This window comes from Natator depressus, chromosome 22 (genome assembly GCF_965152275.1).
Source record: "Natator depressus isolate rNatDep1 chromosome 22, rNatDep2.hap1, whole genome shotgun sequence".
Taxonomy (NCBI): domain Eukaryota; kingdom Metazoa; phylum Chordata; order Testudines; family Cheloniidae; genus Natator; species Natator depressus.
Window position 1 is genome coordinate 10,689,685 of NC_134255.1, and position 13,333 is coordinate 10,703,017.

General features: G+C 50.6%; 1 protein-coding gene across 9 annotated transcripts in view; it reads right to left on the bottom strand.

The window, feature by feature from the left end:
* The window catches only part of GRAMD1B (GRAM domain containing 1B), a 159,713-nt gene that overhangs the window by 35,517 nt on the left and 110,863 nt on the right, over positions 1–13,333 (bottom strand). For all 9 annotated transcript variants that reach the window (XM_074936705.1, XM_074936704.1, XM_074936703.1 and 6 more), the window contains 4 exons: positions 4,748–4,832; positions 1,798–1,901; positions 1,531–1,626; positions 821–901 (listed from right to left, as the gene is read on the bottom strand). In XM_074936705.1, the coding sequence (XP_074792806.1) occupies positions 821–901; positions 1,531–1,626; positions 1,798–1,901; positions 4,748–4,832 (366 nt within the window). The remainder of the gene's footprint in view (positions 1–820; positions 902–1,530; positions 1,627–1,797; positions 1,902–4,747; positions 4,833–13,333) is intronic.

Below are 13,333 nucleotides of genomic sequence, written 5' to 3' on the forward strand. Positions count from 1 at the left end.
GAGAAGTTTATCCTGCTACATGCTAACACTGCCTTGTCCTGAAATCAAGGCCTGCTTTAGTTAACATTTCCAGCGTGTTGTGAGCTCACACTCCTATAGCATTGCTGAGCACACCTCCACGTGCTGATAGTCCTATCTGTTCCATCCTGGACTCTCACGCCTGCAATGAGGATGGACATACTGGTACAGGATGGAATCTGCAAGTCAAACCAGATACATTCGGGACTCCAGCTGCTGCAGAATAGGTGGGATATACTGGCACTTTTTGGAACCATACTCTTCCAGTGTTACCCTATGCGTCTTGCATCTTCTCTACTGCTCCCACACACTCTGGGATGTCACAGACTCGTGCTCTGTCTCTGTCCCATCCTTGCCTCTCCCTCCTGCACTGTGTGCCTGTTATGCCCTTTGCCTGTGTGGTCAGAGATTTCTGCTACACGCAGGAACTACTTTTCTCTGGGCCAGTTAATTTTAAATGAGGGCCTTACGAAAACTATTGCTGGGCCACACACATATTCATACGCCAGCAGTGGTAAAAGAGGTGGGACACATTTTCAACAGAGGAGCTTTAATTTGTGTGCCGATATGCCTATGCATAAAAGTAATTCTGTGAGTAACCGGGGTAATTGCACTTGCACAATTACCTGATTTGCTTGCACAGATGTGCATTTACTGTACCTACAGGTTCATGTATATGGATTAGTAACAAGCACTGTGGATTCCTGCATGGGTCTGAGCTGGGGCAGCACATTCAGCGAGCAGACTGCCCCAGCCAGGCAGAAGGGAGCTCTGCTACATGCACACAGGAAAGTCTCCGTACCTTTTCGAGGAGAGCATTCTGCCAGAGTCTGAACATCATCATGTACGTCCTGTCTCGGGCACCGAACGAAGTGAAAAAGTGCTGAAAGGGCAGAGACAGAGAGAAAAAGTGAGTGCCAGCAAAAAACAGAGGAACCCGATTTCAGCCTTCGTGAACAGAACACATGGAGAATTAATGAGCTTATTGAAAGCAGAACTGTTCAACTACTGAGCAAAGGGGGGATCTGAGCGTCACTTACTCAAGGGATCATGTCTGAGGACATGATAAGTAGCCATTAACTCAATAACCTACACTGTGAGTCAAAAATTCACGTGCAGGGGTTTGTAAGGTAAATAGCATTATCCCCATTTTAGAGATGGGAAGTCTGAGGCTCAGAGAGGGGAAATGATTTGCCCAAGTGGTAGGGATTAGTGATTTCCCAGTCCCTTTCCCTAATGCCATCCTTGCATAACCCTTTCCCCACACAACAATCCATTCGCTGTCCCTAGATCAGCCAGCCTTATCTCAGGGTCTGGATGCTGTCCCTACATTACCCTCATGTCCCCAAAGCTACACTTAGCAGTATGCAGTGTGTATACTGCATCTCTGCGTCTACCCAATGCCAACATCAGCGCTGACCCCACATTAGGTATTTATACCACCCCGGCACCAGACTAGCTTAGCACTCACCTTGTGAAGATTGGCCAGAAGTGGAGGGTTCTGGGACATACCTTTTCAGTGTCAGTGCAAACTTGGATGGCGTTAGGAATGAGCCGTGCAGTTTTTTCCTTGGTCATGGAGCAGATATCCTTCAAACGGACTGTCAGCTATGGTCAGGGCCATGGCACAAGAGAAAAGGGATGCGAGAAAGAGAAAGGGGATAAAGAGGTGAGTTAACGAAGAAGTCACGGCATGCCCAGAATGCTTTCGAGATGGGCAAGAAAATCCTGACAGCCCTGGAAATCACAACCCTGATGGAGAAGTAAGAGGGTCTTTACCAGTGTTTCCCAGCGGAAGATGTTGCTGTAGAAGCAGATCCAGTTTTCGGAGAGGTAGAGTCGGCCCTGCAGGAGAATGTCTCTTTGAAGCGCACATGAGTAATCTGTGGATAGGCACCAGAAGATAAGCAGGAGCACTGGCATATTGCTTGAGCTGGCAGGCCAGACAGAACCACAACTATGCCAAAACAAGTCAAAGAGCTGAGCCAGGAAAAATGGCTGTATTTTCCTTTCCACTGTTCGGTGTCATTAGACATAGCTCTACCCGCCTGAACCATCCCCAACAGCTCTTCTCCCTCCTCAGCATTTGCACCTTCCAGATAGTAACGGGTGGTTCTCAGATCATCACTCACGCACAGTACAAGTGAATGGACGCAGTGCGACGGGTAGTAGTCAAACCACTGCAGCACGGTGCCTTAACTGGGAGTGGGAGAAATGGGCAACACCGTGTGAAGGGGGAGCGCAGAGCAGGTGTGAAGAAGGGGTTACAGGGAGAAGGTGGAGCAGTGTGACTGCTAAGATGGGTAACCCAAAAAAAACAAGAAAAAGGCCCAGGTGACAACTCTGGACCTCCCTCCTGACACACATATGGGGAACATGGAGCTGGATGGGAACTTGGCACAGCTGGGCCTCTTCGGTGACTTAAACTTTACCCATCTGTGCTGAGGCCTTTGCTTTAACCCTCCTTTCCCCCACCCCTCCACACACTACTCCTTGCCTGCTTATACTCAGCCCTTTCTTCTCCCCTTCCCTCAGATACTCTCCCCTCCATCAGACAAGGATCGTTGTGGTAGGTAACATGAGTTAACAGCTGCAAACCAGCTCTCAGGCTAACCCCTCACCTGACTCACCAAGTGGGAAGGGGACTTTTCTCCAGGCTCTCAAAGCCATTAGGAGCCAGATCCTCAGGCAGAGCCAATCAGTGTTGCTTTAGTGAAGCCAGCAGCAAAAGGGCCATTTGCACCAGCTGAGGATCGGGCCCTACATATACGGGAGGCAGGCAACGGGCTTGTTCACTACACTTATGGCTGCATGCAGAGTACAGACACTGCACATTCCACTAGTGTAGGTGTGAACAGCTGTGTGGAGGGTGAGGCACTGTTTAGGGGGAGTACAGGGGAGTCCGCCTCACCTGTGCCTGAGCCTTTCACTGCTGGGTGGAGCTCCGCATGGCAGCGTGGACGCAGCCGGCCTTTCACTCACTGCGGCGTGGAGCTCCGCACGGCAGCGTGGACGCAGCCGGCCTTTCACTGCGGCGTGGAGCTCCACACCGCAGCGCGGGACGCAGCTGCCCTTTCACTCACTGCGGCGTTGAGCTCCGCACGGCAGCGTGGACGCAGCCGGCCTTTCACTGCGGCGTGGAGCTCCACACCGCAGCGCGGGATGCAGCCGGCCTTTCACTCACTGCGGCGTGGAGCTCCGCACGGCAGCGTGGACGCAGCCGGCCTTTCACTCACTGCGGCGTGGAGCTCCGTACGGCAGCGTGGACGCAGCCGGCCTTTCACTCACTGCGGCGTGGAGCTCCGTACGGCAGCGTGGACGCAGCCGGCCTTTCACTCACTGCGGCGTGGAGCTCCGCACGGCAGCGTGGACGCAGCCGGCCTTTCACTCACTGCGGCGTGGAGCTCCGCACGTGGACGCAGCCAGCCTTTCACTCACTGCGGCGTGGAGCTCCGCACGGCAGCGTGGACACAGCCGGCCTTTCACTCACTGCGGCGTGGAGCTCCGCACGGCAGCGTGGACACAGCCGGCCTTTCACTCACTGCGGCATGGAGCTCCGCATGGCAGCGTGGACGCAGCCGGCCTTTCACTCACTGTGGCGTGGAGCTCCGCACGTGGACGCAGCCAGCCTTTCACTCACTGCGGCGTGGAGCTCCGCACGGCAGCGTGGACACAGCCGGCCTTTCACTCACTGCGGCATGGAGCTCCGCATGGCAGCGTGGACGCAGCCGGCCTTTCACTCACTGTGGCGTGGAGCTCCGCACGTGGACGCAGCCAGCCTTTCACTCACTGCGGCGTGGAGCTCCGCACGGCAGCGTGGACACAGCCGGCCTTTCACTCACTGCGGCATGGAGCTCCGCACGGCAGCGTGGACACAGCCGGCCTTTCACTCACTGCGGCATGGAGCTCCGCACGGCAGCGTGGACGCAGCCGGCCTTTCACTGCGGCGTGGAGCTCCACACCGCAGCGCGGGACGCAGCTGCCCTTTCACTCACTGCGGCGTTGAGCTCCGCACGGCAGCGTGGACGCAGCCGGCCTTTCACTGCGGCGTGGAGCTCCACACCGCAGCGCGGGATGCAGCCGGCCTTTCACTCACTGCGGCGTGGAGCTCCGCACGGCAGCGTGGACGCAGCCGGCCTTTCACTCACTGCGGCGTGGAGCTCCGTACGGCAGCGTGGACGCAGCCGGCCTTTCACTCACTGCGGCGTGGAGCTCCGTACGGCAGCGTGGACGCAGCCGGCCTTTCACTCACTGCGGCGTGGAGCTCCGCACGGCAGCGTGGACGCAGCCGGCCTTTCACTCACTGCGGCGTGGAGCTCCGCACGTGGACGCAGCCAGCCTTTCACTCACTGCGGCGTGGAGCTCCGCACGGCAGCGTGGACACAGCCGGCCTTTCACTCACTGCGGCATGGAGCTCCGCACGGCAGCGTGGACACAGCCGGCCTTTCACTCACTGCGGCATGGAGCTCCGCATGGCAGCGTGGACGCAGCCGGCCTTTCACTGTGGCGTGGAGCTCCGCACGGCAGCGTGGACGCAGCCAGCCTTTCACTGCGGCGTGGAGCTAACCACACCCTACACGCCACCGCAAGTGTAGACAAGGCATCAGGGTGACCTCTTTCCAGAGGAAACAGACTCATGCACCTGTCCCTGAGCTTCCTCCTGAAACGTCCGCCCACAGCCTAGCAGGGCACAGTGCAGAAGGGCAGGGAGGAGCCCAGCCAGCCTTACCTACTATGAGGCGCTCAGTGTCAGGAAGCTGTTTGAAGAGTTTCCTAAAGTCTTCGTTACGCTGTTTATACGTCGGACTCAACACCTGCAAATAACAGAGTGACCATTAGAGAGGGACTGGGAGTGGCGGGGAGAGAAAGACAAGGACATCAGGGCATGGGGTGCAAGGAGGAGATTCAATGAGTTTATAAAAGCAGGAGATGTTATCCCAGTGACACATCGAGGGGAAGATTGGGGGCTTAGTTTAGTAAGTGTGCAGAAGGCAGGAATAAAGGAGGAAGAGACCCTGACTTGTCAGAGAAGTAGGAGCAGCAAGCAGAAGGGCTATGCCACGGTCTGCTCGGCGGCAGTGTGGAATAGCACAGCAATGACAGCTGCAGGGAAGCTCTCATGGACTGCAGACTTTCCCAGCACCAGGTGCTAGAGGAGCTCTCGAGGTGGTGCACCCCACCAGCTATTCCAGAAGACAGCAATGCAGGGAGTGGTATAGGAACCCTAGCGTCAGGTGCTGCAGAGAATGAGGTAGAAACACTGGCACTGGGAGCTCATGGATGCTGAAGTCTGGAGCTCTCCCTGCCGACTGGTGTGGTGCCAGCACTCCCGTGGGAGACAGGAGAGGCTGCATGTGGGGACTTTACGCTGGCCCAAATAAAGACAATCAATGGAAGTTTTGCCACTGGCTGCAGCGAGACCATGGGCTGGCTCATCTCCTGTGTTTACTAAATTTTAGTATGAATCCATCTCGGGAGCGGTAATCTTGGCCAAATGCAGCCTCCTTGGCCAATGCTGACTTCTGAGAATGGCTGAACCTTCCCCGCCGGCAGAGCCTTCTGAGAGCTATGAATGGAAGCAGGCAGAAATGCCAATGTAGCACCTCTCTCCTCTAATCCAGAATGCTCCCTTCTCCTTCTCCTGGAGTACAGCCCCGTCTGTCTAATCCCTTCCCACCCCTATTCTTGCAGGGCAACACGTTCCCTGAGTCAGAAAGACAGGTGAATGAGGGCAGAACACAGGGAATTCAGAAGCCGCCTTCTGCTAGAGGAAGGGGAGGGAGAGGGCACCAGGGAGATTACTTGCCATGTGTAATACAAAAGTCTTAGCACAGGAAGAAGTGAAGAAAAAAAATCATGCAAAAATCAGCCCCTCTCGTTCCCCTGAGAACTGTCTCACTAAGAATTTAGCTGCATCTCCTTTGCACCCCCCTTCGAGTTTGATTAATAAACCATTAATAGCTCTTTGCGTCATCTAGGTCCTTCAGAGACAGTCTGTGGACCCAAAGATAGGTACTTCATTACCATGTCACTGTCTTGCACTGGACACAGAAATTTGCAGGTGTGTGAATTGGGAATTTACTCACCAATATGCCAATCTGAGCATCCAAATGTGGGCTCAGGGCTAGAGGTGGGCCCAGCGGAGGAGTTCCAGCCTGGACCCAAATTTCTCCAAAGCTCATGGTGGGGTGAGCTAGGAGAAAGGGTGCAATCAGAACTGAGGTTTTGGTTCAGCCATTAGAGAGATTGAGTTGAGCAGTAAACTTTGGATCTGGATCAGAACCTTCCCCTGCAGTCGGGGACATTCCGATCCCCAGTTTGGGCTTGGGATTCTCCATGAGGGCTTCCATATTTAAAAACCGGACTCTCCAGAGTCTTCTGTTTGGCAGTGGGATCTAAGTGGCAAAGAGAGGAGGCACCAGAACTTCTGTGACACTGATAAATGAAGACACTCACGGCTGGAATTTCTTCAGATCCTGGGCTGTCATATTCTTGGGGTGAGCTGTTCAGCCCCCGAAGGTACCACAGCAACTCCTCGTTCTCTTGACCCAGCATGGGGCCCCAGAGCGCGCCACACTCCAGCAAGCAATCCATGACACCCCCTCGATACCTTCGACCTCTCCGCCACCCTCCCCTTCTCCGGCTCACACTGCCACTTGCGCTGGTTCAGATTCAAAGCCAATGAATGAAGACACAGCAGCAGCCTGCTTCTCTCCTCCTCACATTCAGCTCTTCTGCCCTAGCAGTCTCTGCAGCTCCAGAGAAGAATCACTCTCCAAGAGACTTTGAAAAAGTGGCTCATAAGGGGAACTCACTGGTCAGCACTATTCACGCTCTTGTGGCTTTTCTCTCACTGGTCACCACTCGGGAGTATCCTTTAAAGGAGCACTGCAAAATTGCCTTCAGCTGGAAGAGTCCAAGCGGGGCTGCAAGGGGGCAGCAGTGCCTCACAGACACGGCTGCTCAGGACAAGCAGTCACTTACATAGTCCAGCTCTCCAGGACCCCACAGTGTTAGCAGTAAATCATAGATCTAGCCTCAATTTCCGAGGCTGCTCAGGACACCAGTATGCAGCTCACCAACACAGTCTGCTGATCAGAGAAGCAGTAATATATTTCTCCAGCGCCTGCCTCAGGCTCTCCTCTCCCATCTCCTTTCTGCTCTGAAAGGCAGCTTTGGTCTTTGTTAATTTTTCTCATGGACAGCGCGGGTGGGGAGATACTGAAATGATTTGCACATGCTTTAAGTTACTGGATCTGGGTAACTCTGTCGGCCAATGCCCTGCAGTAACCCAGGCTCAGCCCTGCCTCCAACAGATGTTTCCTGTAATGGAAAGTTGTTGGACAGAGCTTGCGTTGAGGGGGAGGGGAAGGGAGGAGAGCACAGCTATGATGAAATCAGCAACATGAGGGGAGACTGGACTGGTCTGGAGCTCTATAACCCCAAGATGACTTTGAAAAACTGGAGTTCCTCCTTTTATTCAGGTTTCAGAGTAGCAGCCACGTTAGTCTGTATTCGCAAAAAGAAAAGGAGTACTTGTGGCACCTTAGAGACTCATGAAGTGAGCTGCAGCTCATGAAAGCTTATGCTCAAATAAATTTGTTAGTCTCTGAGGTGCCACAAGTACTCCTTTCCTTTTATTCAGTAACCAGGTCCACGTTTGCAAGGTAGGGTGAGGATTGCCTTCAAGCTCCTGCAGCTGGACTCTCTGAGAGTTTCAGGGGAGATTGGTTTAAACTTCTTCTGCAATCAGCAGTGGCTACCCCCCTCACTACCCCATCCCCCTTAAAGTGCAGAAATGCTCAAAGGAGGACATGCACAGGAAGACTTTGGTAATATGGCACAGCTCCTGTTCAGAATGCAGGGTCACTGATGATGATGATGATTCTGTGGGAGCTGGGCCAGAGTGTATCCAGTAAAAGACTCAAAGAACTGGGCACAAGTACATCTACAAAACCTCAGCTCTGGCAAAGCCAGAGGAACCAGAATAGGGCTTAATCCCAGGCACAGGGACTGTGACTCACTGATGCGAAAGAGAGATTCCTGGGGAAGCAGGCAAGCAGCTTGCGTTTGGTTCAGTAATCTCTCTCACCCCAGACACTCAAAAGTGGAATGGCTGAAGCTAGACTGGACACAGATGTGTGTCTCTCAGTATAGCCAGGAGCGAAGCAATATACCCCATCTGCCAACAACAACAGTGGAGGGTGACTTCTACAAACCAACACTACTATATTCAACAGTGACAGCTTGCTCTGTGATGGGGGTCTAGTGCTGCAGACAACTGCAACGTAAGGGCTTTGGTCACTGTCATGAATGGAGCTGGTTGAGAAACTACTTCCAAAATCACCTGCAGGGGCAACTGATGTTTCTCTTCTCTTTGAACATCCACCTACCTCCTCTGCAAAGAAGCACATACTGATAGCAAGAGCCAGGCGGAGTTGATGATGGTAAACATTAACTCTACCACAAACACAGGGAGCTGGGACAGAATGACACCATGGGGGGGTGGTGGGGGCAAGGACAGATAAGATGTTGGGGGTAAAGGGTGGATTTCACATGGAGAAATATCCTTGGCTTTGGCTGTTCAAACACAGACACAAATCCTCTGGCAGGAAACCCAAAGCAATTGATGTGGGAGGGAGAGGACAGGGAGGCTTGGCAAAGGATGGTCTGGGACTGTACAACATAGAAAACTAAAGGAGAGTGGGAGAGACATTGAGAGGGAGTGGAGAAGAATCCTCTGCTCAGAGCTGCACCAAGGATGCACTTGGTCCTCGATGTTTCACGAAGGATGTACACAGGTTTTGGGGTTGAAATGGATACCTATGACAAAAGCAGGCCAAATTCTTTGCTGGCACAAGAGGGCAAAACTGTTTTTGCCCCCATTAATACTAGCAAGGAACTTGGCCAAATACTCTGCAAAATTTGTTCCAATGTCTTTGATTTGCCAGTGTTCGCAGCCTCTTTTCGGCTTTCCCCATATAGTCTAACCGAAGGAGTCTCCTGCCAGGAGTGTACAGCTGTTTTTAAAGAGAATGGCAGGAATGCTGAGCAATTTTCAAGTAATTATCGGGGAATTTTGGTGGCAAGTAAATTTTGAATTCCCAATCACTAGATTAGGAAATGCCTGATTTCTAGGCCAGATTAACAAAAGGAGTGCTTTGCTGGTGTGGCAATACCAGTATATTACACCAGCAAAGCGATCCTAGTGTGGACACAGTTTATATGGGCAAAACGGCTTTTGCCAGTACAGTTTATTTCTACCCTCCCTCCCCCTCCCGAGCAAAACAAACTATCAGCAAAAGCATAGTTTTGCTGGTATAATTGTGTCTACATTAGGGGCTTTGGCCTGCACAGCTACACTGGTCAGAGATCACACTTCTTCACACCCAAGTAACATAGGTGTGCCAGCAAACACTTGTAGAGTAGACCTGGCCTTTGTGCTAAGATCCTCCAATCAGAGAACAGAACATATCACAATGACATACATGCCCAATCAAAACTAATCGATGCAGGTCAAAGTTTCAATACTGAAAACTTGTAACGAATTGCTGATGAACTAAATAGAGACCAAGAATTATTTGCAGAAATTACCCAGTGAATCATTTAAAACAATGGGTTTCAGAGTAGCAGCCGTGTTAGTCTGTATCTGCAAAAAGAACAGGAGTACTTGTGGCACCTTAGAGACTAACCAATTTATTTGAGCATAAGCTTTCGGGAGCTACAGCTCACTTCATCGGATGCATGCAGTGGAAAATACAGTGGGGAGACTTTATATACACAGAGAACATGAAACAATGGGTGTTACCATACACACTGTAACGAGAGTGATCAGGTAAGGTGAGCTATTACCAGCAAGAGAGAAAGGTGAGCTGGTAATAGTTCACCTTACCTCATCACTCTCGTTACAGTGTGTATGGTAACACCCATTGTTTCATGTTCTCTGTGTATATAAAATCTCCCCACTGTATTTTCCACTGCATGCATCCGATGAAGTGAGCTGTAGCTCCCGAAAGCTTATGCTCAAATAAATTTGTTAGTCTCTAAGGTGCCACAAGTACTCCTTTTCTTTGTTTAAAACAATGGCAACATTTGAGAAAAATCTCAAGTTGGCTGCAGACAATTCACAAGCAAAAGAGAACTGGTGTTTATCAAACAAACTGCTTACTCATCTGTACTACTGGGGCCTTGTGCAGTGCGTCCCTCCATACTGTGTCATTGTCTGATTCTGAGTCAGTAGCTCAGGCTGACACGCAATGGTGAAGCAGTTTCAGACATCACTTTCCTTTCTCCCAAAGGTATACACAGCTTATCTCCTTCACTTTTCTTTTTGGTTGGTTTTTGTTTTTGTTTTTGGGGGGGTTGGGGGGCGGGGGCGTGTGCGTGAAGATCTTTTACTCTGAGAGCTTGAATCTCTCTCTCGTATAGTAAAAAAAAGGGGGGGGGTGTCTCTCTGTTTCAATCTCGCCTCCATTTAACTTCTTTCACTACCATCTTTTTCATCTTTCCAGTGGACCTTATGCCTCTCCTACTTTTTACTCTCAGTTTGAGTACACCATGGCTCTGATTCTCCTCTATCTTGCATCTTGTGCCATCATTCACCCCTGTGCAAAGGGAGTGTAAAAAACGACCATTCTGTTTGCGTGGGGGGCGGGGGGGTCCGCCTATTTTGCTAAGGTGCATACAGCAATGCATTGTATTGACAAATCAGGCCCTGATGCTGGAGCTGACACGAGTTTGCTTGTGTTATTGTATATAGTACTGCCGTGAGGCATGTGTCACGCCAAAGCTACTGTACATGAAATTACAGCACTTGACTGCATGCTGTATTTAATCAGTCCTTCCCAGCAAGCAGTATACTGCCTTTGTTAGAGAGTTTGGTCTTCCATCTTGAATGTATTTGTAATTTGAACAGGGTCTGGATGAGGATTTTGTAGAGACCGAGAGAAAAGTACGTGCTTATCACAATCCCATCTCTGGTCTTCGGGTGTTTTGTGATGACAGGGTAGCACATGCTGCTTTGAGTGAGACGGTACTAGAAGCTGAGTGTTCAATTGTGTGTGTGGATCAACAGAGGTAATAGCCCTAACTCTCCTCTGGAGCCATTGTTGGGAAAGTTCCTTTGTGTGTGCGCGCAGCGTTTGTGTGGACAACTGTAAACAATGCAGAGTTTCTGGTGGCGCTTCATCCCACTCATTATAGTCTGTGGTTAGAGCTGCGCCCCAGACTTTGCTCTCAAAGAGAAATGGATTGAATCATGCTGCTGTGCTGTCAGAGCCTTTCAGCAGGTGTCTTACAGGAAGTTTAAATAATTCTAGAGGCATTTCAATGATGTAGGCAGAAAGCAGTGAATTCTTGTAAATGATTTTTGTAACCAGGGTGGAACTCCCTGATGCCCTTATCATGAAGCCAATGTGCATAGCGGGTTTAGAGTGAGCTATAAGGAAAAGAAGAGGTGGAGGAACTGAGGTAGAGAAACAGAGAAGGAGACTATTCAATGCAAACACACACCAGGAGAGAGAGAAAGCAAGCTGCAGGGGGTGAACTCTACAGGGAGATATGAGAGTGGGGGTAGGGCTGGCCCAGGGAGCTGATTAGTCGATAGAAAGCCCCTTGGATGCACCTGGGTTTTGCAGGTCCCTGGAGCCAGCTCTGTTTGCTCTAACTCGTCAAGGACATCTCTTTACTCTTGCTAATTCTTTCTCACCAGTGACTGGGAAGGAATATTTGGCAGTGCTGCATCCACTCCCTGCGGTTTGGCCTCTATCTGCACAGAGATCGCAGGAGATGATTTACAGAAGCAGCACTTGCTACATACAGCAGCTGGAAATGCTGGAGAAGCCCGACACTCTGGCACCAGACAGCCAAGAACCCTGAGGTCATGTCCCTATTTAGGGACAGTCAAGAGAGGAGGGTCACCAGAGTGATTTATAATGGAGCAAGCAGAAGACAAGAATGGAAGGCTGGGCTGTCTACATGTCTCCATAGAGTCCTCCTTGGCTCTGACCTTGGATGTGGAACCTGAGGAATATAAACTTAATCCTCCATGCTTTGACAGGGAACAGGGCCTGTCGTCCCAAGTGGGGAAAGAAAGAAAGGAAAGAAGTGATTGTTTTTGGCAGTGAAATGTTTCCAGAATACACATATAGACTTTTCAAAACATTTACTGGTTGGGGGATTCCTGCTAGGGGCTAAGAGAGTTCCAGCTTCCCACACAGTTAGCTCTGTGCCAGAGACAGACCCAAGCCCAAACTGTGGATATGAAAACTCTCAAACTTTGGGGAAGATTGGATTGGTTCTGCAACCTGATTTCATGGCTTAGGCCCTCTCTCTACAACGGGCTGGACCAGAACGCCAGATCCAAACACTCCAAATCCTGGAAAAGCTTGACTCTGGATTTGAAATTTGTTGTTCATGCCCATTTTTACTCTTGTAGGTGTTAGCACCTTGGCTTTCCCTTTCAGCTCCATGATTTCCCTGCACTGGGCCTCACACTAGCCCATACTTCCCTAATCTCAGCTCCTTTACTGAGCCTCAGAAACCCTCTCCCAGTGTTGCTCATTCTCACCATTTTATTGCAAGTCTCAAAATATTTGGTATTTCTCTTACAGATCCAACTCCTGGAGTCATATTACTACATGACAATCCCAGCTCTCATTTTAAAATAAAATAAGATTCTAGCCCTCGAGGCTGTGGGGAAAAGCTTGAAAACAAAATCCCTGATGTCTCAAAAACCAGGAGGCAAAGAAAAAGAACCCAACATTTATTATAGTTCAAATCCCATGATCTCTTAGCCAATCTCATGATTTTGGGAGCCTGACTCGTGGTTTCTGAACACTTGGGGTTGGGCCATATTGCCCTGGGCCTGGTTTCTTCCTACTGCTAAGAAATAGCTGTTCCACAGGAGGGACGGTGTCTTGACAGCCCATGAACAGCTGCATTCTCCAGGAGAAGGGGATTGGAAGAATTATTCCACACAGCGCAACGGCTCGACCAAACACAACCTATTTTAAAAACAGCAGTGAAGCGATTTCGTACATCTACCACAATGCCCATAACACAGCCCTCTTCCCCGTACGTAATAGCAGCATGAGTTGATAAGCTATTGGGTCCCACTGCCGGTAAACTCACACAAGGGAGTGATTTCAACCCATAACCAAATATCAGGGATGTGTGGGTTTGTTATGAGGAGGAGAAGTGAGGGACAGAATTGTATCCATTTGCCTGGACATGAGGTTCCTTCTAAGCTGCCAACATATAGCAATACTGTTTAAGGGGGGGATTTTATTAGTGATATTTCTACACTGGCAGAGTG